This window comes from Balearica regulorum, chromosome 2, assembly GCF_011004875.1.
Source record: "Balearica regulorum gibbericeps isolate bBalReg1 chromosome 2, bBalReg1.pri, whole genome shotgun sequence".
NCBI classification, from domain to species: domain Eukaryota; kingdom Metazoa; phylum Chordata; class Aves; order Gruiformes; family Gruidae; genus Balearica; species Balearica regulorum.
The window spans coordinates 57,745,862-57,763,255 of NC_046185.1; the positions used below are offsets into that span (position 1 = coordinate 57,745,862).

Sequence of the window (17,394 nt, forward strand, 5' to 3'; positions counted from 1 at the left end):
CGGGCATCTATTAATATAATATTGGTAACTGGAAAAAATTAGGAGATAATAACAATGGCCTAATACAACGGGGTTGTTACAGAATCTAAAGAGACGCTTGCATGAATAAAGAGGTTCATGAACGCAGTCGATAGTACCAAGTAAGAGACTCTAAATTATGCTAAGGTGATAGTTCATAATGGTGAACATACCTTTGTTCTAAGATTTAGAGACACGTTGTTTCATCCAGCAGCCATGTGCCCCAGAAAAAGACTTAAAATTTTATGAAATGTTATAGTAGAAAAACTGCTGAGATTGTGAAGAACGTGGAGATGGATGAAGCCAAAGGGAGACACATTTGGAATAACCTGAATTTGTCCAGGACTTCTCATGAGGAGGGCTGCCACTGCCTTTGAGCTGACTGACTTCAAGCACCAACCTTCCCTCCGCGGCCCAACACACCACGCTGCTGGAGTACTACTATTGCCAACGCTGACTGAAAAAAGCAAGCAAACCTGAACATCGCCTATTATTTTCTCCTACCGTCGCACCCAAAGCCTTCCTCTCACAGCACCGATAGTCAGCGTGTGGGCGAGAAGCCGTTATGTGTGTACAGGGGCTGAAAACCATGTTGTAACTGTGAGGGTAACGGGAGTTGCCTCAACCTCTCCCCGGGGCCGCTGGTCACCCTGAGGGGTTCCTGTCTGTGAGAGGCCTCAGCCTTGGTTTTTCCCCGAGGGAGAGGCTGTCCGTCAGGGGCTTAGGCCTGGGCCGCCCCTCGGGAGGCAGCCGGGGCTCACATAAGCGGCCCGGTGGCCCTTCCAAGACAGAGGAAAGAAGGAGGGCGGATGGTGTAGGCAGCGAGGGGGCGAAGATCTCCCAGCCTGTGCGCGGAGCGGTTCCCGCTCCGCGCACAGGCTGGGAGATCCTCGCCTCCTCGGGCGGGCAGGCGGTTTATCGGACGGGATGGCGTGAGGGGACGGCGGAGCCGGTTGGAGGGACTGGGGCGGAGGGGGGGGCTGCTGAACGTGTGTGCGCCTGTGTGGCGGCGCGGGCGGCGTGCCCCCGCCCTTTCCCCGCCGGCGCCCGGCGCTGCGCGGTGGGCTGGCGCTGGGGTATTTACGGTAAGGTGGACCCGGCGGTGGCAGCTCGGTGTCAGGTGATCGGCGCTGAGGAGCCGTTGCCGCCGCCCGGGGAGGAAAATGCAAGATGGCCCAGCGGGGCCGTGAGGGGCTCCGCGGCGCCCCCTCCCCGCCCGCCGCCGCTGCCGCCTCCCCGGCGCGTAGGGCCGGCGGGAAGCGCTGAGGCCAACCCCGCCGCGCCAGAGCCCATCCCCAGCGGGGGCACCGAGCCATGGGGCTCTGCTACAGCCTGCGCCCGCGGCTCTTCGGCGACGCCGGCGGTGGCGGCGGCTCCATCTCCAGCGCCGGCGCCGCTTCGGAGCCCGAAGCGCCGGCTGAGCCTCACGCCGCCCCGCAACCGCAGCCCCTCGGCGCTCCGCTCCGGCCCGGCGGTAAGCCCGGCGGGGAGGCGGACGGGCCGCCGCTGCTGCTGCAGAACGGCGGCGGTAACGGGGCGGCCCCTGAGCGGCCGCCGGTGCCCAAGGCCGGCGGCCCCGGTGGCGGGGGGAAGACGGCGCGGCAACAAGCGCTGCATCAGCCACCGGCGCTGCAGAGACCCTGGGAGAAGCTGCGCCTCGAAGAGCGGGAGGCGGAGAAGGAGGCGAGGAAAGTCAGCAAGAGCATTGACCGGGCGCTCAAGGAGCAGAAGCGGGAGTACAAGCAGACGCACCGCCTGCTGCTGCTGGGTACGTGTGTGTGGATGTGTGCATGGATGTGCGTGTGCGGGGCGTGTGCCGGGGCGGGCAGGTGCCCCGCGGGGCTCCCCGGCAGCGCCCCCTCCCCGACTTCCCCCGTTTTCCTTGGGCGCCCTCCATCCTTCCTTTGTCTCCCCGCTGCCCCCCCCCTCGGCCCTGCCCTCCCGCCCCCCGGCCGTCTCCGTCCCCGGTCTCTCCCCCAGCCAGGTTTCCACCTTCTTTTCCATTCCTCCTCCCCCTCTTCTCTCCTCCCTTCTTCTGGCCCTGGCAGTGGTTTTGCAATGGAGAACACGATCGGCGCTTGTCCTGCGAGGGCGAGCGGCTCCACCCAGGCCGCCGGGCGGGAGCGATGCGGATGGGGGAGCAGCGGGGTCTTCCGGGGGAGAGGAGCCCTGCCCCGGGCGAGGGGCTGTGGCCATCGACCCAGGGGGGGCTGCCTCAGCGAGAAGTTGTCTTAGCGCCCGAGCAACTCGGAAACATTAAATAAAATAAAATAGAACCACAGTAGAATGGCGGAAAAATGGCCATGCATAAGATGTGTATAGCCTATGGATAGATGATTCTCCTCTGCCGTGTGTAACCGGGGATGGTTTAATGAGGAGCGGTAGTATGGGCTTGTGGCTCCTAAATGAGAGGAGTGCTGATGAGCAATAGGCTCCTTCTTTAAAGAAGCAGTGAACGGTGTAAGGGGAAATAAGCTGATGTAGGTATGTTCATTCCTCACAGACATCGCCTCTGCTACAAGATCTGTTCTTCAGCTGTCGGCTCTCAAATTTTTTTAGGGATGACTTGTCAGCTTTTGTCCCCTCTTCTCTGAGGTGCTACGCGCGGTCTGCTGTTGCCGCTGCTCTTTCTAAGCATTAGTTAATAGTCCTCTCCAGAGGATTTGTACCAGCTGATACATTTACAGTATGAAAACCACAGGGGTATCTAATACAAGCATCTCATTTCCTGCAGGAAACAGAACAGTCATGCTGCAGGGCTTTTTTTATGGTCTGAGGAGAGGGTTTATTTGGCCTCTTAGCTGTGGTCATATAGCTCTGTTTTCTGTTTAGTGTGGAGATACTCATTTACTTTTGCATTAGCTTGCTTTGCGTGTTTTCATAAAGTTGCTTGATATGGAGTTTTGGTGATTATCTATGTGCTTTCCAGATTTTTGGATAGTCTTACGTCTTTGTGAAGATGTGTTTCTGTGTTATTGGATTCCTTCATTTCTGTTGGTGGGTGAGGGGAGGAGAAAATATGAAATACAGCAGTGCACAAAAGGTATAAGCAATATTTGCCAGAACTGTAGTGCCCCAATTCTAAAAAACAAATCATGGACTTTATTTCCCAGAAAATACCGGGCTGTAGGATACAAGTGCAACCAGTAAAAGGAAAGAGGAAGAAGGTGTAATTCATACTCCATGGAATTGATAATATTCTTTGTAAAATGTTTCTTCTAATACTCGAACTGTTATGGTATTTAACTCTAAAATTTTAAATATTCCGTTAAAAAAAGCATATTTTTAAAATGTTTTCCTTCCTGTAACCTCTGAAAGTGTGTTGTGACTAGTATGGCTACAAGAAGGCAAAGATACTGGCTGGTGGCCTGCTTCTAGAGAGCAATGCAATTGCTTGAACAAAAGGATACTGACAAATAGATATTGCGTGTAGTCTATAACATGGGTGGTTGTCATAGTAAACCTGAGCAGTAAACACCTGTTCAGAAACAATGAAATTTGAAAAATAAACTATCTCCAACCCTTGGCACCTGAAAGAAACTCAACACTCCTAAGACTCTGTGTTGAATTTTGTATTAAATCTGTGTCATAATTGGAAAATACTCTCTTGATCTCCATATTGCCTGGAGGAAATGCTGGATTATTGTTTCAGCCATGGCAGATCAGGGCCCGACATATATGTTTGATTTGGATATATGGAGAGCTGCAGGTGCTTTGTGTTGCTTTTTGCAAAGAAGTGGAAATGCTGCTCTAGATAAGAGGAAATATTTAGAATGGGGAAGGGTTTATTTGTCAGACGAGTAAAGCAAAATTGCATTGCACAAGGTAATTGTTTCCAGTCTTGCACAGAGGAAAAGACTTAGGATTTATACAAAGGTCTTCTAGATATTTTATATCATCTGATATTTTATAGCATTTCTGGTGCTAAACAACTCTATCTCTGCCCCTAAGGTCTTCCTCGCAGAGTGAACCTAAAAAGCACACCTTTGCTAGAGAGAGGAGGAATATTTCTGTAGATCAACATGGAGGAAATGCATAGCAGAAGGGAAATGGTGAATGCAGTGACAGCAGAGTACTGTCACAGAATAAACGAAGTTGAGCAACAGCATTGGTGTGGGCTTTGTTTGTTGCTTTTTTTTAAATACAAGTTTGTAAATAGTAGCTTCATTTTGTTTTGTCCTTGTATGTCTTGTATGTGAATTGGGGCAAGCTTAGAGAATATTATCAAAATTTTAGAGGAAAATGCAGGGTCTATTTTCAGGAGCTACTACTAGATATCAAAAGGGTATGCAAATAAATGCATTAGTATAAGAACACTAATAATCTCTAGAGTCTCTAAATAAGTAGTACATTAGAAGAGAAGCTTCTATAAATGTTTGAAAACAACCTTTCCCTAAAAGCACACTAATTCTCTTTTTATTATGTCTAAAGAAAACAGTCAGCTTTGTGATGAGCTTTGCATATAAGTTACCAAAATAATATGAAGTCTCAAAGGCTTTATTTAGTGTATGTTGGTAAATAGCTCTCTGAGAACATATTCTTACCTGTCGTAGCTTCCCCCCAACTAATGTCTCATGCTGCACATGATGTTTTGACGCTCCCTTCTAACCCACATTCAGAAACACTTCATTTGTTTTGTCATAACCAATAATTGTGAAAAGGGGGGTGTGCTGTAAGCCCTTGAGATTAGCTGTCTGCGTGTGCCTCCCACATAAATAGGTATATCTGTAGGTAGCTATAACTGTGATGCATGAGCTTTACTAGTGCACTGGAATAACAGCAAACACAATTTGGGTTTGTTTGTTTTTCTTCTTCTGCAAGAAGATGAATCCACATAAAATGGAAACTTGCTTTCCACCGTAATTGCCTGTTTCTTGTTTAATGTCCACTTTAAAAAGAGGAGAAAGGGCTGGAAACCTTGAATTGGTTATTGCGCACTGTATTATTTGTGTTTTCTTTTTTTATTTCCTTTTATTTTTATGAGTGAAAATGTTAATCTGTGCAGAATTCTTAGGATGCTTTTGTTAACCCTGAGATGGGGATTATTTTTTTTTTGAGCATACATACTTACTGCAGAGATTTACAGGGCTTGGTCAGAGTCTTGTAGCTTTGGTTTCTGTCTTGTTTTCTGTTTGGTCTTTTTTCCAGAGAACTGCACACACTCTCTTCTACAAGACTGTTTTAGCTGCTGATTTTTTCCTAGAAACTGTCCAAACATTACAAATCGTTTTATGGAAGCAATTTGAATTCTCATTTCCAGTCTTATATTTTAAATGATTTTGCAAATAAGTAGAGTGAAGGGGGATTGGCTTTAAACAAAGTGCTAACCATGGTGGTACAATTAAGGATCATGTAATCTTAAAGAAAGAAAGGCTAGATAGATAGAAATAATTTTTTCCTAGATAGCTGGGGTCTTCCAGTCTGCTCTGGCTCCTGTTTTTTTGCATTTCCCCAGACTCCTGGTTGCTGTCCTAACTTTGAATGACTTTCTCAAGCAGAACTCACTCTTTTGCACTTCCCTGCTAAACTGAAACTGAAAGTGCTGGGACTAAAAGCTTTTCTATTCAGCAGAAACTGAAAGTAATGATATAGGAATTGAAGGAGGGAAAATGGAGAAAGTAATTTTCTTAATTTAAAAGGTACTGTAGTTGCTTACGTGATATTTAAGTATTAACTTGATAGTGAAATTTAGACATGTTTGATGTTTATGTACAAAAGTGTATAAACCATACAAAGAAGCATAGTTCCCCTGAATTTATGGAAATCAAACACAAAGATGCCTTGTCAAGCTTGGGGAGTTCCTAAGCAGTAGACCCATGAAAGCTCAGAGGTGTATAACAAAAAATAATGCTTTACTACAGTTTTCTTTTTCTTAACTACACACCTGTTGACTGTTGTCAGAATCAAACTGTGTTGCAAAAAGGATTTCTGCTCTAACAGTGGCTTTTAGACTAAAATTGCAGTCCGCTATTTACATATGCTGCATCAGCAAACCCTTAAGTTTATCACCCCAAACCCAATTTTAAGTATTAAATGTAATAAATCTTATTAAAGAATTAACTTTAACTTTTATATAGTGCCCACTCATGCTTACTGATAAATACTTGAATTTAGCCTAGCTTGATATGCTGCTACTTTCCCTGTGCCTGCACAAGGTTGTGTGCTTGGAGTGTTTTTCTGTTACCACCAGATATGATGCCCTCCCTGCTCCGTAACTGAGCTGGGCACCGCCACTTGTGTTCCAGGGTGTTGCACCTTCCTGTTGCATCCTGTATATACTTATCTCATAAAACTTGTTGGTTTGTGCTGATCAATTTAGGATCCTTACAGCCAGGTAGTTCTCGGTGGGAACAGAAATTTTCAGGACTTCAAGATAACAGGCTGCAAATACTGACCAATGTAATAAAGTAAATGGATTTTATAATCCCTAATCCTTTGCATCATTCGTGTGCCTTTCCAAACGCTCTTCTGGTTTTGTTGTAACTTATGCCATCATATTGAAGTGTACATGCACTCCTTGCAGATGAGGAAACCAGTAGGCAGAAGTCATCAGGACATGTTGGAATTAGTTCTTAACTTTGGGGGTTTTTTTGAGTGTACTGAAAGTGATTCCTGATTTACAACACTTAGCTTTTCTTTATTCTGTAAATTACTGACCAATTGCATTTAGCCCATGTTTAGCTGTTTCTGTTCTTTGATTAATTTTGCTTATTTTTTTAATCACTTAATATTTAAGAAAAAAAAAAAAAAACACAACAAAAATGGGGGTTTTGTTCTATTCCATGGTAGGTATAGCAGTGCTGGGAGGCTCTGACTGCTCTGCAAGGATAGGTCCTGCAGCTGTTACTTAGGCAACACAAACTTTCCGTTATTAGGCAAGTTGTGTATATCAGTGTGTATTCCACAAATGCTTATTGTAACATAGGGTCTTAATTAAGCAAGTTATGCTAATATCTTCTTTGTCTTTTTAAGCTCCCATTACCATTGTAACTTTTTGACTGCAGCAATTTGAAAGAGTATGTAAAACTTCTGGATTTGCTTGTTTTCTTTTTCCCCAAGACTTTTTTCCCCCCCAGTTTAGAAGAAATACAGTTTGAAACTTTGTTCCCGTGTTCATCCCTTTCCACTGCCCAGCCCTGCACTCTGTATTTCCTACCTTGCCAGCCCTTTGGCATTCCTTAACTGACTCTTAGAAGAATTTTTTTGCAGTCTCCAAGATAACTGTATAAATAATACTTATATTGTGGGGTTCTTTTTTTTTTATTGTAGCATCTTTGACACAATGAAACTATGCAAATTTGTGGGAAATATTTACTGCTTGGTTGGGTTTTTTCCTAGAGTCATGGCTTCCTTCAACTTACTTTTCAAGTCAGGTACCATTTGAGCTTAGAAAGTTGAATTAATTTTTAAAAAGTTTTTTCTTCTTTTCTTTTTAATCCAACAGCCTGACTGAGCTGTGAGGGAAACCTGGCCCTCCCTCTGCTTACCAAGTTTTATTTATTTCATAGCCTGTTCTAGAAACATTTTGGCTTTGCTGAATGATTCTTCTCTATGGGCTTCTGAATAATAGTAGAGAAACAAAGTGGTACAAGATAACAGAGCTGTTGCTTACCCTCTGGTACATAGGATAGAAACTTCTCAGATACCATTTTGCACTGGGGAAGTCTTGACCATACCTTTCTGGGTTTTCTTAAATTCTGTGTGGTTTGGATCTCGTGTAGTGTCCAGTAAGAGACTCTTCTTAGAGTGGATGCTTGATGGGTTGAAAAGATTAGTAAAATGAAGCACGGAGCAGATGTTATTCAGCCCGTTGACTGGTGCCACGGTCCAGAAGAAATCTAAAGCTGTCTTTCACTGAAGGTGCAGATCTATTTTTTAGGCATGGAAAATGTATGTCAATAGTTGTTACTTACTATATTCTTAATAAAAACAGCCTTTCATAGATAGTTAAAATCATCCAGTTATGGTTAAGATTTACGGCCTTGCATAGTTGTTTAGCCCTGTGAGGTATTTGTTGTCCTGCAGTCATCAACACATCTTTCACCTTATGGGCAGAAGCTTTGTCTTACTATGCCATTACTTATAACTGTCTGGCACAACTGTTTTAGTGTTTTTAATATTTTGGATGTGTTCTTTTGATAATATAATAAATCAATAAGGCTGGGTGGTTTCTTTGTTTGCTTTTTAAATACCCAGGAGTGCAGGTTCTGGAAGAAATGCAGCTTCGTACCTGGCCTATGCACATCATATTTATGTCTTTTCCAAAAGTGGATGAGTAAGTTAAATATACTGACTAGCAGTATTTCATATTATCCCTGCAGCACTATATAGGTGTATGTTAAACTCCTGTCTCATTATTTGTCTGCACATGAGTATTGGATAAAAGTTTTAGATCTTAAAGCCTCTCTGGGAAAGCTGTATGAAGAAGGAAGGATGTGCTGTTTGGGACTAGAATAGATAAAAGTATTTAAGAAAATACTTTTTTTTTTTTTCCTTGTTCTGTGTTTGTATGCAAAGGATCAAAAAAGCAAAGAAAAAACTTGCCAATTAATGTCTGTAACATAAGGCATAACATCAATCACCTGTAGTGGAAGATCTTAACTGATAAGATCTCTTTGAAGTCAAACTTGAATTGCTTCCTCATAATCTGGTATTTTACATTTGTTTTGTTTTTAAACTTAAGTTTGAAGAATTATAAATTCCACTTATTTAATGTTAGGTTTCAGAATAATAAATTATTCTTTCCCAAATACCATAGTAAGTTAAATCCAAGTCATATTTTAAATTCTATACTGTTACCTTTATTTTAGCCAAGAATTTATGTGATGTGGGAACAACATACATTTTGGAGCTTAAAAAGCCGTTTAAAAGTAGAAAGCTCCCCTCCTCCCCCACCCACCCAGGTATTTAAAATAAACAAAAAGGAAAAAGAATTGAAAAGAAAGACTTTCACTTTCTGTGTGGTGGGTTGACCCTGTCTGGAGGCCAGGTGCCCACCAGAGCCACTCTATCACTCCCCCTTCTCAACTGGGCAGGGGAGAGAAAATACAACAAAAGGCTCCTGGCTTGAGATAAGGACAGGGAAAGATCACTCACCAATTGCTGTCACAGGCAAAACAGACTCAACTTAGGAAAAAATTTGATTTATTACTGACTAAAACAGAGTAATGAGACATAAAACCAAATCTTAAACCTTCTGCCCGCCCTTCCCTTCTTCCCAGGCTTGACTTCACTCCTGATTTCTCTACCTCCTCCCTGCCAGTGGCACAGAGGAACAGGGAATGGGGGTTGTGGTCAGTTCATCACACGTTGTCTCTGCCGCTTCTTCCTCCTCAGGGGGAGGACTCCTCACACTCTTCCCCTGCTCCAGCGTAGGGGTCCGTGCCACGGGAGACAGTCCTCCATGAACTTCTCCAGTGTGAGTCCTTCCCACGGGCTGCCGTTCTTCACGAACTGCTCCAGCGTGGGTCTCTCCCACGGGGTGCAGACCTTCAGGAGCAAACTGCTCCAGCGTGGGTCCCCCATGGGGTCACTGGTCCTGCCAGCAAACCTGCTCCAGCATGGGGTCCTCTCCCCACTGGGCCACAGGTCCTGCCAGCTCCAGCGTGGGCTTCCCATGGGGCCACAGCCTCCTTCAGGCGTGTCCATCTGCTCCAGCATGGGGTCCTCCATGGGCTGAGGTGGAATCTGTACTCCCCATCATCCTCCATGGGCTGCAGGGGGACAGCCTGCATCACCATAGTCTTCTCCATGGGCTGCAGGAGAATCTCTGCTCCAGTGCCTGGAGCACCTCCTCCCCCTCCTTCACTGACCTTGGTGTCTGCAGAGTTTCTCACATCTTAGTCCTTTCTCTGGCTGCAAAATTCTGCTGCTAGGTTTTTGTTTTTTCCTTCTTAACTATGTTATCCCAGAGGCGCTACTACTGTCACTGATTGGCTCGGCCTTGGCCAGTGGTGGGTCCATCTTGGAGCCGGCTGGCATTGGCTCTGTCAGACACAGGGGAAGCTTCTAGCAGCTTCTCACAGAAGCCACCCCTGTAGCGCCCCCCCCCCCCCCCGGCTACCAAACCTTGCTATACAAACTCAAAACACTATGGTAGGCAATACAATTTTGATAGTTTCTTTTAAAAAGACTTCATTCCTACAAAGACCAAAAAGGAAGGTCTTCTCAGCAATCAATTCAAGCAAATTGTCCAGTTGGTCTTCAGAAGCTGCAGAAAAGGAGAACATTCCTTCTGTGATTTGACTTAGCGCATGCAATGGAGATAAGCAACAGGCTGAAAAACATCTGTAATAAAAACCTGACAATAAACTGAGTCTTCACTCTCTGTGGTATCTCTTCCCCAGTCCCAATCCCTTTTTTAATTATTTGAAAATACATACTTTTTGACACATGTAATATACTCTATATTTGATTTGTCATATGTGAATTAAAATGGATACAAAGAGTTTTATTTTTCCATCGTGAAGAATGAAGGGTATGTTAAACTGCCAAAAGTGTGGGTGATCATGGATCCTTTTTCTGTGCAATTGTAATTTATATTAAGCAACTTAATCTTTTATTGAAAACTGTCATGAATGTTGCTGGAGACATTACTAACTCTGTTATGCTACAGTTCTCTTAATTATGGCAAATTAGTCATTCTGGGTCTTGAAGCAAATGCAGAATGCACTGCATGGTGTTAGGCCAGTGCCTTCTTAATAATCATCTTTATTTTCTTGAATGCCTAACATGTGGAGGATTAAGCTACAACAGTAGCAAGTTGCTTTTTTCTTGAGTGAGCATGCATTCATATTTCATATGTTTGAATTAATTTCATGTTGATTGAAGAATAGTTTTCTATTCCAGATGATACTTTTTCAGATAGATGCATGCACATGTGTCTGTGCATACATGCACGTGACCACTGAAGTTCTTGTAAAACACAGTAGATCACCATGAGGAGTCTAGGTGAGTTAAACCAGTCTTCAAGAGTACATGGTTAGATTATATACCCATGCGTAGCTCATAGGCTTAAAGCTTCATAAGAACAGGGCAAGTCTAATGGATTCTATAACAAGATCGGGTTTTTTCATCCTTTGATTCACTGGACGTTTGAATTACAAAATACTTATGTGTTATCTTCTGCCTATTCTGAGCTTGCTGCACTTGTCTAATTCACTCTCTAGGAGAGATATGAACAAGATATTAAACACTTCTAATGTATCAGCCTTTGCAAAGACAAAATTATTTTTTTATGTTCTCATATAAACTATAAACCTAAGATGCAGAAGAATATATTAATTTGTATAAAGGACATATGCAGAAATAACCACTTCATAATCTGCAAAAGTATGGTTAAAGAGTTTTGGGGGTTTTAAATAAAAAAAAAAGTATCTTTCCCTTTCTAAATGTCAAGATGCCATGGAAGGTATTTATGTCTTGTAACCTGTCTGTTTTCCCCCCAGTCATTTAATCACCTAATATTAAAAACTGAACTAAGAAAAAAATCCTTGATGTGTACAAGATAAGTTTTTCTGCTTCAGGTGTGCTTAAGAACCTTGTAGTATACTACTGATATGTGTGGTGCTGTGCAACCTAATCGTGTATAAACATACAGGAAAACTGCATTAAGGATCAACTATAACTTAACATGATTTTCAAATCCTTTTATTCATTGGGTCTGCTGACTTGTGAGCATGGCTTAATGCAGAACAGTACCTGTTCAAACTGTTTTGCTTTTATCCCTTGAAAATATTTCCGTGAAGGAAAACAGATGGGAACTATAGGACACTAATTCTGGGTCAAATTGAATAGTTGATCTTCCTTTGATTTAACATTTTGAAAGAAAAACAGAAATTTTAAATTATCTCACACTTGTGGGGGAGGGTGCAGCACAAAAACCAACCAATCAACAAACCAGCCTTCTTTCATGTAAATTCTGATGATTTTGGTTTGTTTAGCAGAACTGAGCTTCCAGTTAATATTGATCTGGATTGTCCCTATAGATGAAATAGTACTGGGAGGGGAACACAAGCTTTTGGCACTTGGAGAAAGACTGGGTAACAAACTGCATTTAAATAACTGTCATGCATTGTTCCTTTTAGTAAATACATTTTTCTTCTTACTCCTAAGAATATTTTGAACAGCCTTACACTTCCTGTGATTCTTCAGTGCTCTAAAGCATTTAATTTCTCTTGATGGAAGACTGATAGAGAAGCAGTAGAGCTGCACTTGATTTAGTGCTTCTTGATGCCTTGCTTTCAGATCAAGAGCCATAGCAATCCCTCTGATGCTTCCATGAGTTTCCAGGTGCACCCAGGGTGTATAAAGCTGCTGTTACGAATTCTATTGCTGTTCCCTCCGGTTTTCTTATTCTACTCAATGTGACATCTGGAGTCATGAGCTTGTTTGATCAATAGTGTCTTTCCAACTTGATTATTCTTGAAACAGTACAGCTGGTGTGTTGTTGGATTTTGGTTCTGTGTTTTTTGTGTTTTTCTGGTTTGTGTGGGTTTTTTTTTAATGGGGAAACTACAGTAATATTTCAGGAGGCAACACACTCACTCCTAGGGCCTTCTACCTCTTAAGTGTGTATATATAGAAGTAAGGATGTTGACTCAGCAGAGAGGAGGGGGAAAAAAAGAACAAAAATGCCTGCAGTGGTGTTTGACTTGTGATATGCAGAAGGCTCTTCTGTCAGTGGGTTCTGGCTCCAGGTGTATGTCAGCTGTGTCTTTGAACTACCAGAGATGGAAGGAAAAATGTTTCATGGGAAAGCCAAAAAGGAGAGAAGAGTTTCTTGATACTTGAAGTTGCTCATAATTTAATGTAGAAAGGATCACCTGAAGAGTAATCCACTCCAAAGACCATTTGGCAGTAGTACTTGTTTAATTAAAAGGGATTCAGAGATATATGATCTATCTGCCAGAGACTGAATAATACTTTCTAACGTGTTGGGAAAAGTTAAAGTAATGCAGTAAATAGTCAAACAGCCTTTCAGATGACTGTGTTACAGAAGGGTTTGGGGGTGGGCAGAGGTGAGATGGGACTTTCGTGCTACTTCATGCTGTGTCCAGTACCTTTGCTAATGCTCCTGGTCCAGCAGTTTCAGGAAAGGGAAATAGGGACTCTGATGCTCTGAAGGAGAATGAGCAGATGTTTCACACTTGGTCTGCCTTGTTATACAATGCTTAAGAACAGGTACATGTTAATACCTGGTTCAGCTCTTGGAAACCATTCACCTTAATACCAGTTTCTCAATTTTTTTTGCATTGCTTGTGTGAGCAATAGCACAGCCTGTCAAGGTTCTCCAGCACCTGGTGTTCTAGTATGTGTAGATTGGATGCAGGGCAAAACAAATACATTATTTTCTCAAGCCTAAACAGCATAACATCAGTACATCCTACTATGATGACTGCCACTGAAATGTAACCTTTTCTTAATGACAATATTTCTCTAAGATAAAGATGGCTGAAAGAGTATGGGAGCAAAAGTTTTTTTTCTGGGTTTTTTGTGGGTTCATTCCCCCCCCCGCCCTTTAACTTCCTATTTAAAATAAATCCATAGCCTCTCTGTAATATCTCACTTTGTTTCATTACAGGTCAAAGAAACTTTACTTAAAAGTAAGAATTTCTGCCTATACCCCCCACCTACGTATTCTGTATTGTGATATCCCTGGTAAAAGAGTGGTTAGAAACTTACTTGAACTGACTGTTAACATGATATGCAAAGAAATGCTGAAATAATCTCTCTTAATCCTGCATCAGAAAAAAACAATTTGAAGATACAACTGAGTACCAAATAAATAAATCTACAGCATTGTCCTGGTTTTGGCTGGGATAGACTTAATTTTTTTCCTAGTAGCTGGTGTAGTGCTGTGTTTTGGATTTAAGATGAGAATAATGTTGAAAACACACTGATGCTTTAGTTGTTGCTAGGCAATGCTTACACCAAGCCAAGGACTTTTCAGCTTCTCATACTGCCCCACCAGCAAGGAGGCTGGGGGTGCACAAGAAGCTGGGAGGAGACACAGCCAGGACAGCTGACCCAAACTGGCCAGAGGGGTATTCCGTACCATATGGCATCATGCTCAGTACATAACTTGGGGGGAAACTGGCCAGGGGCATGATCGCAGATTGGGAACTAGCTAGGCACTGGTCAGCAGGTGGTCAGCAATTGTGCTGTGCATCACTTGTTCGTATATTCTGTCACTTGTTTTGTATATTCTATTATTATTATTCCTTTTCTGTCCTATTAAACTGTCTTTATCTCAACCCATTCACCTTTTTTATTTTTTCTGATTCTCTCCCCCATCCCGGTGGGGGATGGGGGACGGAGGAGTGAGCAAACAGCTGTGTGATTGTTTTAGCTGCTTGCTGCCTTAAAACACAACAGTCCTTTTGGTGCCCAATGTGGGACTCAATGGGTTGAGATCATGACAAATCTGACCAGAGTTCATTAGAACAAATTTGTTATAAGCATTCTTTATATTAGGTAAATAGTTGCTGGTCACAATGTTGATTTATTTGCTCTCAAAGTTGTTGCCCTTGTTCTCAGAGTTGTGTTATATAACACCTTACTTGCAATGTATGTTCCCTATTGTGTTGTTTATCATCTCTGTGAACTGGGTCAAGGTTATCATTGTGGTGTACTTCATCATATCATGAGTCAGTATTACAAACTTGTTGGTGGCAAGACTTATATGGTATTTCTACTCAGCATTACTGTCACCTCTGTACTTTGGGAGCCATCTATTGGAAACTATTAATAATTATACATCTTATTTTTTCTCCTTGGAGAGCTAATCTATGGAAGAGACACCTTCCTTCACCTTCCCCTTCTCCTCCATGCTAATTACAGTAGCTCTTGGAAATGTTGAATATCCCTGGGATGTTCAAACCAGTGTCATCCTGTTGTTATGTTTCCTGAATCTGGTTCAGGTCTTGTTTAGAGTTAAACAACTATTTAAAAATACCACTCAGAGATTAACCCCCACGACTGGCACTGCAGCTACTCCAACCCTACGATGGGTACTGTGGCTGAACCAGAGAACCAACCGGTGCAGGTATCAGTCACCCCTATACAGAGGAAGTAGTACGCAAAAAAAAAATCAGCTCAGTAAGGGATGAAGATGAACCAGGGTCATCATGAGAACAGGAGGGAGAACCCACAAATGAGATGATAACCGCCCGATCCCTATCCCTGAGTGAGCTGTGAGATAGGCAAAAAAATTTCAGTCATTGTCCAGGTGAGCACCTGGACAATGTCACCTGGCTGCTCCAATGCTGGGCTACTGGGGCCAGTAGCCTGGAATTAGAGGGTAGGGAGGCCAAGCAACTGGGATACTTGTCGAGAGAAGGGGGCATGGAAAAGGTGATTGGAAAAAAAGACACAAACCTTCAGCCTCTGGAGGTGACTCCTGTCAGGCGTGAAGGAAAGGTATGCCTTCAAGGAAGAGGTTATATGTCATCCAGGCAAGTGGACCACCATGGAGGGAGGTATCTAGCACCTGAGGGAATTAACCATGCTGGAGGTGATTTACGATGACCTGAACAGCAAGCATTTATCCAAAAATCCAGATGAAGTCCAATGCACGTGACCCATGTGGCAGAAGTTTCTACAGAGTGCACCATAGTTGTCAACTCATTGGCAGTAGTGACCTGGAAAGAGGCAGAGGGACAAATGGTGGATGAATTGGCTCGCCAACTCCAGTAATATGAAGAACGTCTCTCTTCCTCCCTATGGGTCTGCGTCTTGGCTGTGCAAAAACTGTCTGAAAAGTCTGAAAACCTGTTTGAAAAACTCTCCTGGGAGTTCCAGCAGCTCAAAGAGGATATGTCCTACTCTCCACCTGTATGGACCAGTATCTCCGCTATTAGGAGAAAATGTTCCTCTACTCAGGAGAAAGGGTACAGTGGATACACACCTTAGGCCACCCTGTAGTTTTATTTGTGTGACCAGAGAGAGGACATGAAGTGAGATGGAAAATCTACCTCAACCCTGGAGGCACAGGTGTGTGAGTTACCAGGAAAAACAATCAAAAAGGGGGTTCTTCCAGGAAAATTGCTGTTCCAGTTTCCAGTGAGCAGTTCCCCAGACAGAGTAGAAGGGCTGGTCTGACTTCTGTTCTTAATATAAGGGACTTCTGATTTATATTCACAAGAAGCGAGTAGCAAATATGATGACCAGGACTAGAGGGGCCCTGCCTCCAGCCAGGTGGAGGAGAGGGATAACTGGGTTTATTGGACACTGTGGATTTAATGGCCTGGCACATAGAGCCACAGGAGTATAAGGCTCTAGTGGACACCAGTGCACAGTGCACTGCAACACCATCAAACTATAAAGGGGCAGAAACCATCTGTATTTCTAGAGTGACAGGAGATCCCAACAGCTAACTGTACTGGAGGCCAAATGGAGTCTAACTGGGAATGAGTGGCAGAAGCCCCCCATTGTGACTGCCCCAGAGACTCTGTGTATTCTTGGTATAGACTACCTCCAGAGAGGGTGTTTCAAGGACCTAAAATGGTACCAGTGGGCTTTTGGTATAGCTGCCTTGGAGATGGAGGAAATTGAACAGCTGTCTACCTTGCTCGGTCCCTCAGAGGACCCTTCTGTTGTGGGATAGTTCAGGGTCAAAGAACAAAAGGTGCCAATCGTTACTGCAGTGGTGCACTGATGGCAATATTGCACCAACTGGATTCCCATCCATAAGCTGATTTGGAGAGCCAAGGGGAGTGATCAGCAGAACTCACTCACCCTTTAAGTCTTATATGGCCAATGTGAAAGTCTAATGGAGAGTGAAGGCTGACAGTAGGCTATTGTGGTCTGAGTGAAGTCACGCTGCTGATGAGTGCTGCCGTGCCGGACATGCTAGAACTTTAATGTGAACTGGAGTCAAAGGCAGCCAAGTGGTATGGCACAATTCATATTGTAAATGCGTTTTTCTCAATCCCTTTGGCAGCAGAGTGCAGGCCACAGTTTGCTTTCACCTGAAGGGATGTCTGGTACACCTGGAATCAACTGCCCCAGGGGTGGAAACACAGCCCCACCATTTACCATGGACTGATCCAGACTATATTGGAACAGGGTGAAGCTCCAGAGCATCTGCACTATATTGATGACATCATCATATGGGGCAACACAGCAGAAGAAGCTTCTGAGAAAGGGAAGAAAATAGTCCAAATTCTTCTGAAAGCTGGTTTTGCCACAAACCAAAGTAAGGTCAAGGGACCTGCACAGGAGATCTAGTTTCTAGGAATAAAATGGGTGTCATCAGATCCCGATGGATGTGATCAACAAAATAGCAGCTCTGTGTCCATTGACTAGCAAAAAGGAAACACAGGCTTTCTTAGGCATTGTGTTTGGTTTTTGGAGAATGCGTATTCCAAATTAATC

General features: G+C 43.4%; 1 protein-coding gene across 1 annotated transcript in view; it reads left to right on the top strand.

Annotated features, from left to right (window-relative positions):
• The first annotated feature begins 1,035 nt into the window (after positions 1-1,035).
• Positions 1,036-17,394, top strand: part of GNAL (G protein subunit alpha L) — a 211,814-nt gene continuing 195,455 nt past the window's right edge. Inside the window, exon 1 of the mRNA XM_075744484.1 lies at positions 1,036-1,786. Coding sequence (XP_075600599.1) covers positions 1,333-1,786 — 454 coding nt within the window. The 5' untranslated portion in view covers positions 1,036-1,332. The remainder of the gene's footprint in view (positions 1,787-17,394) is intronic.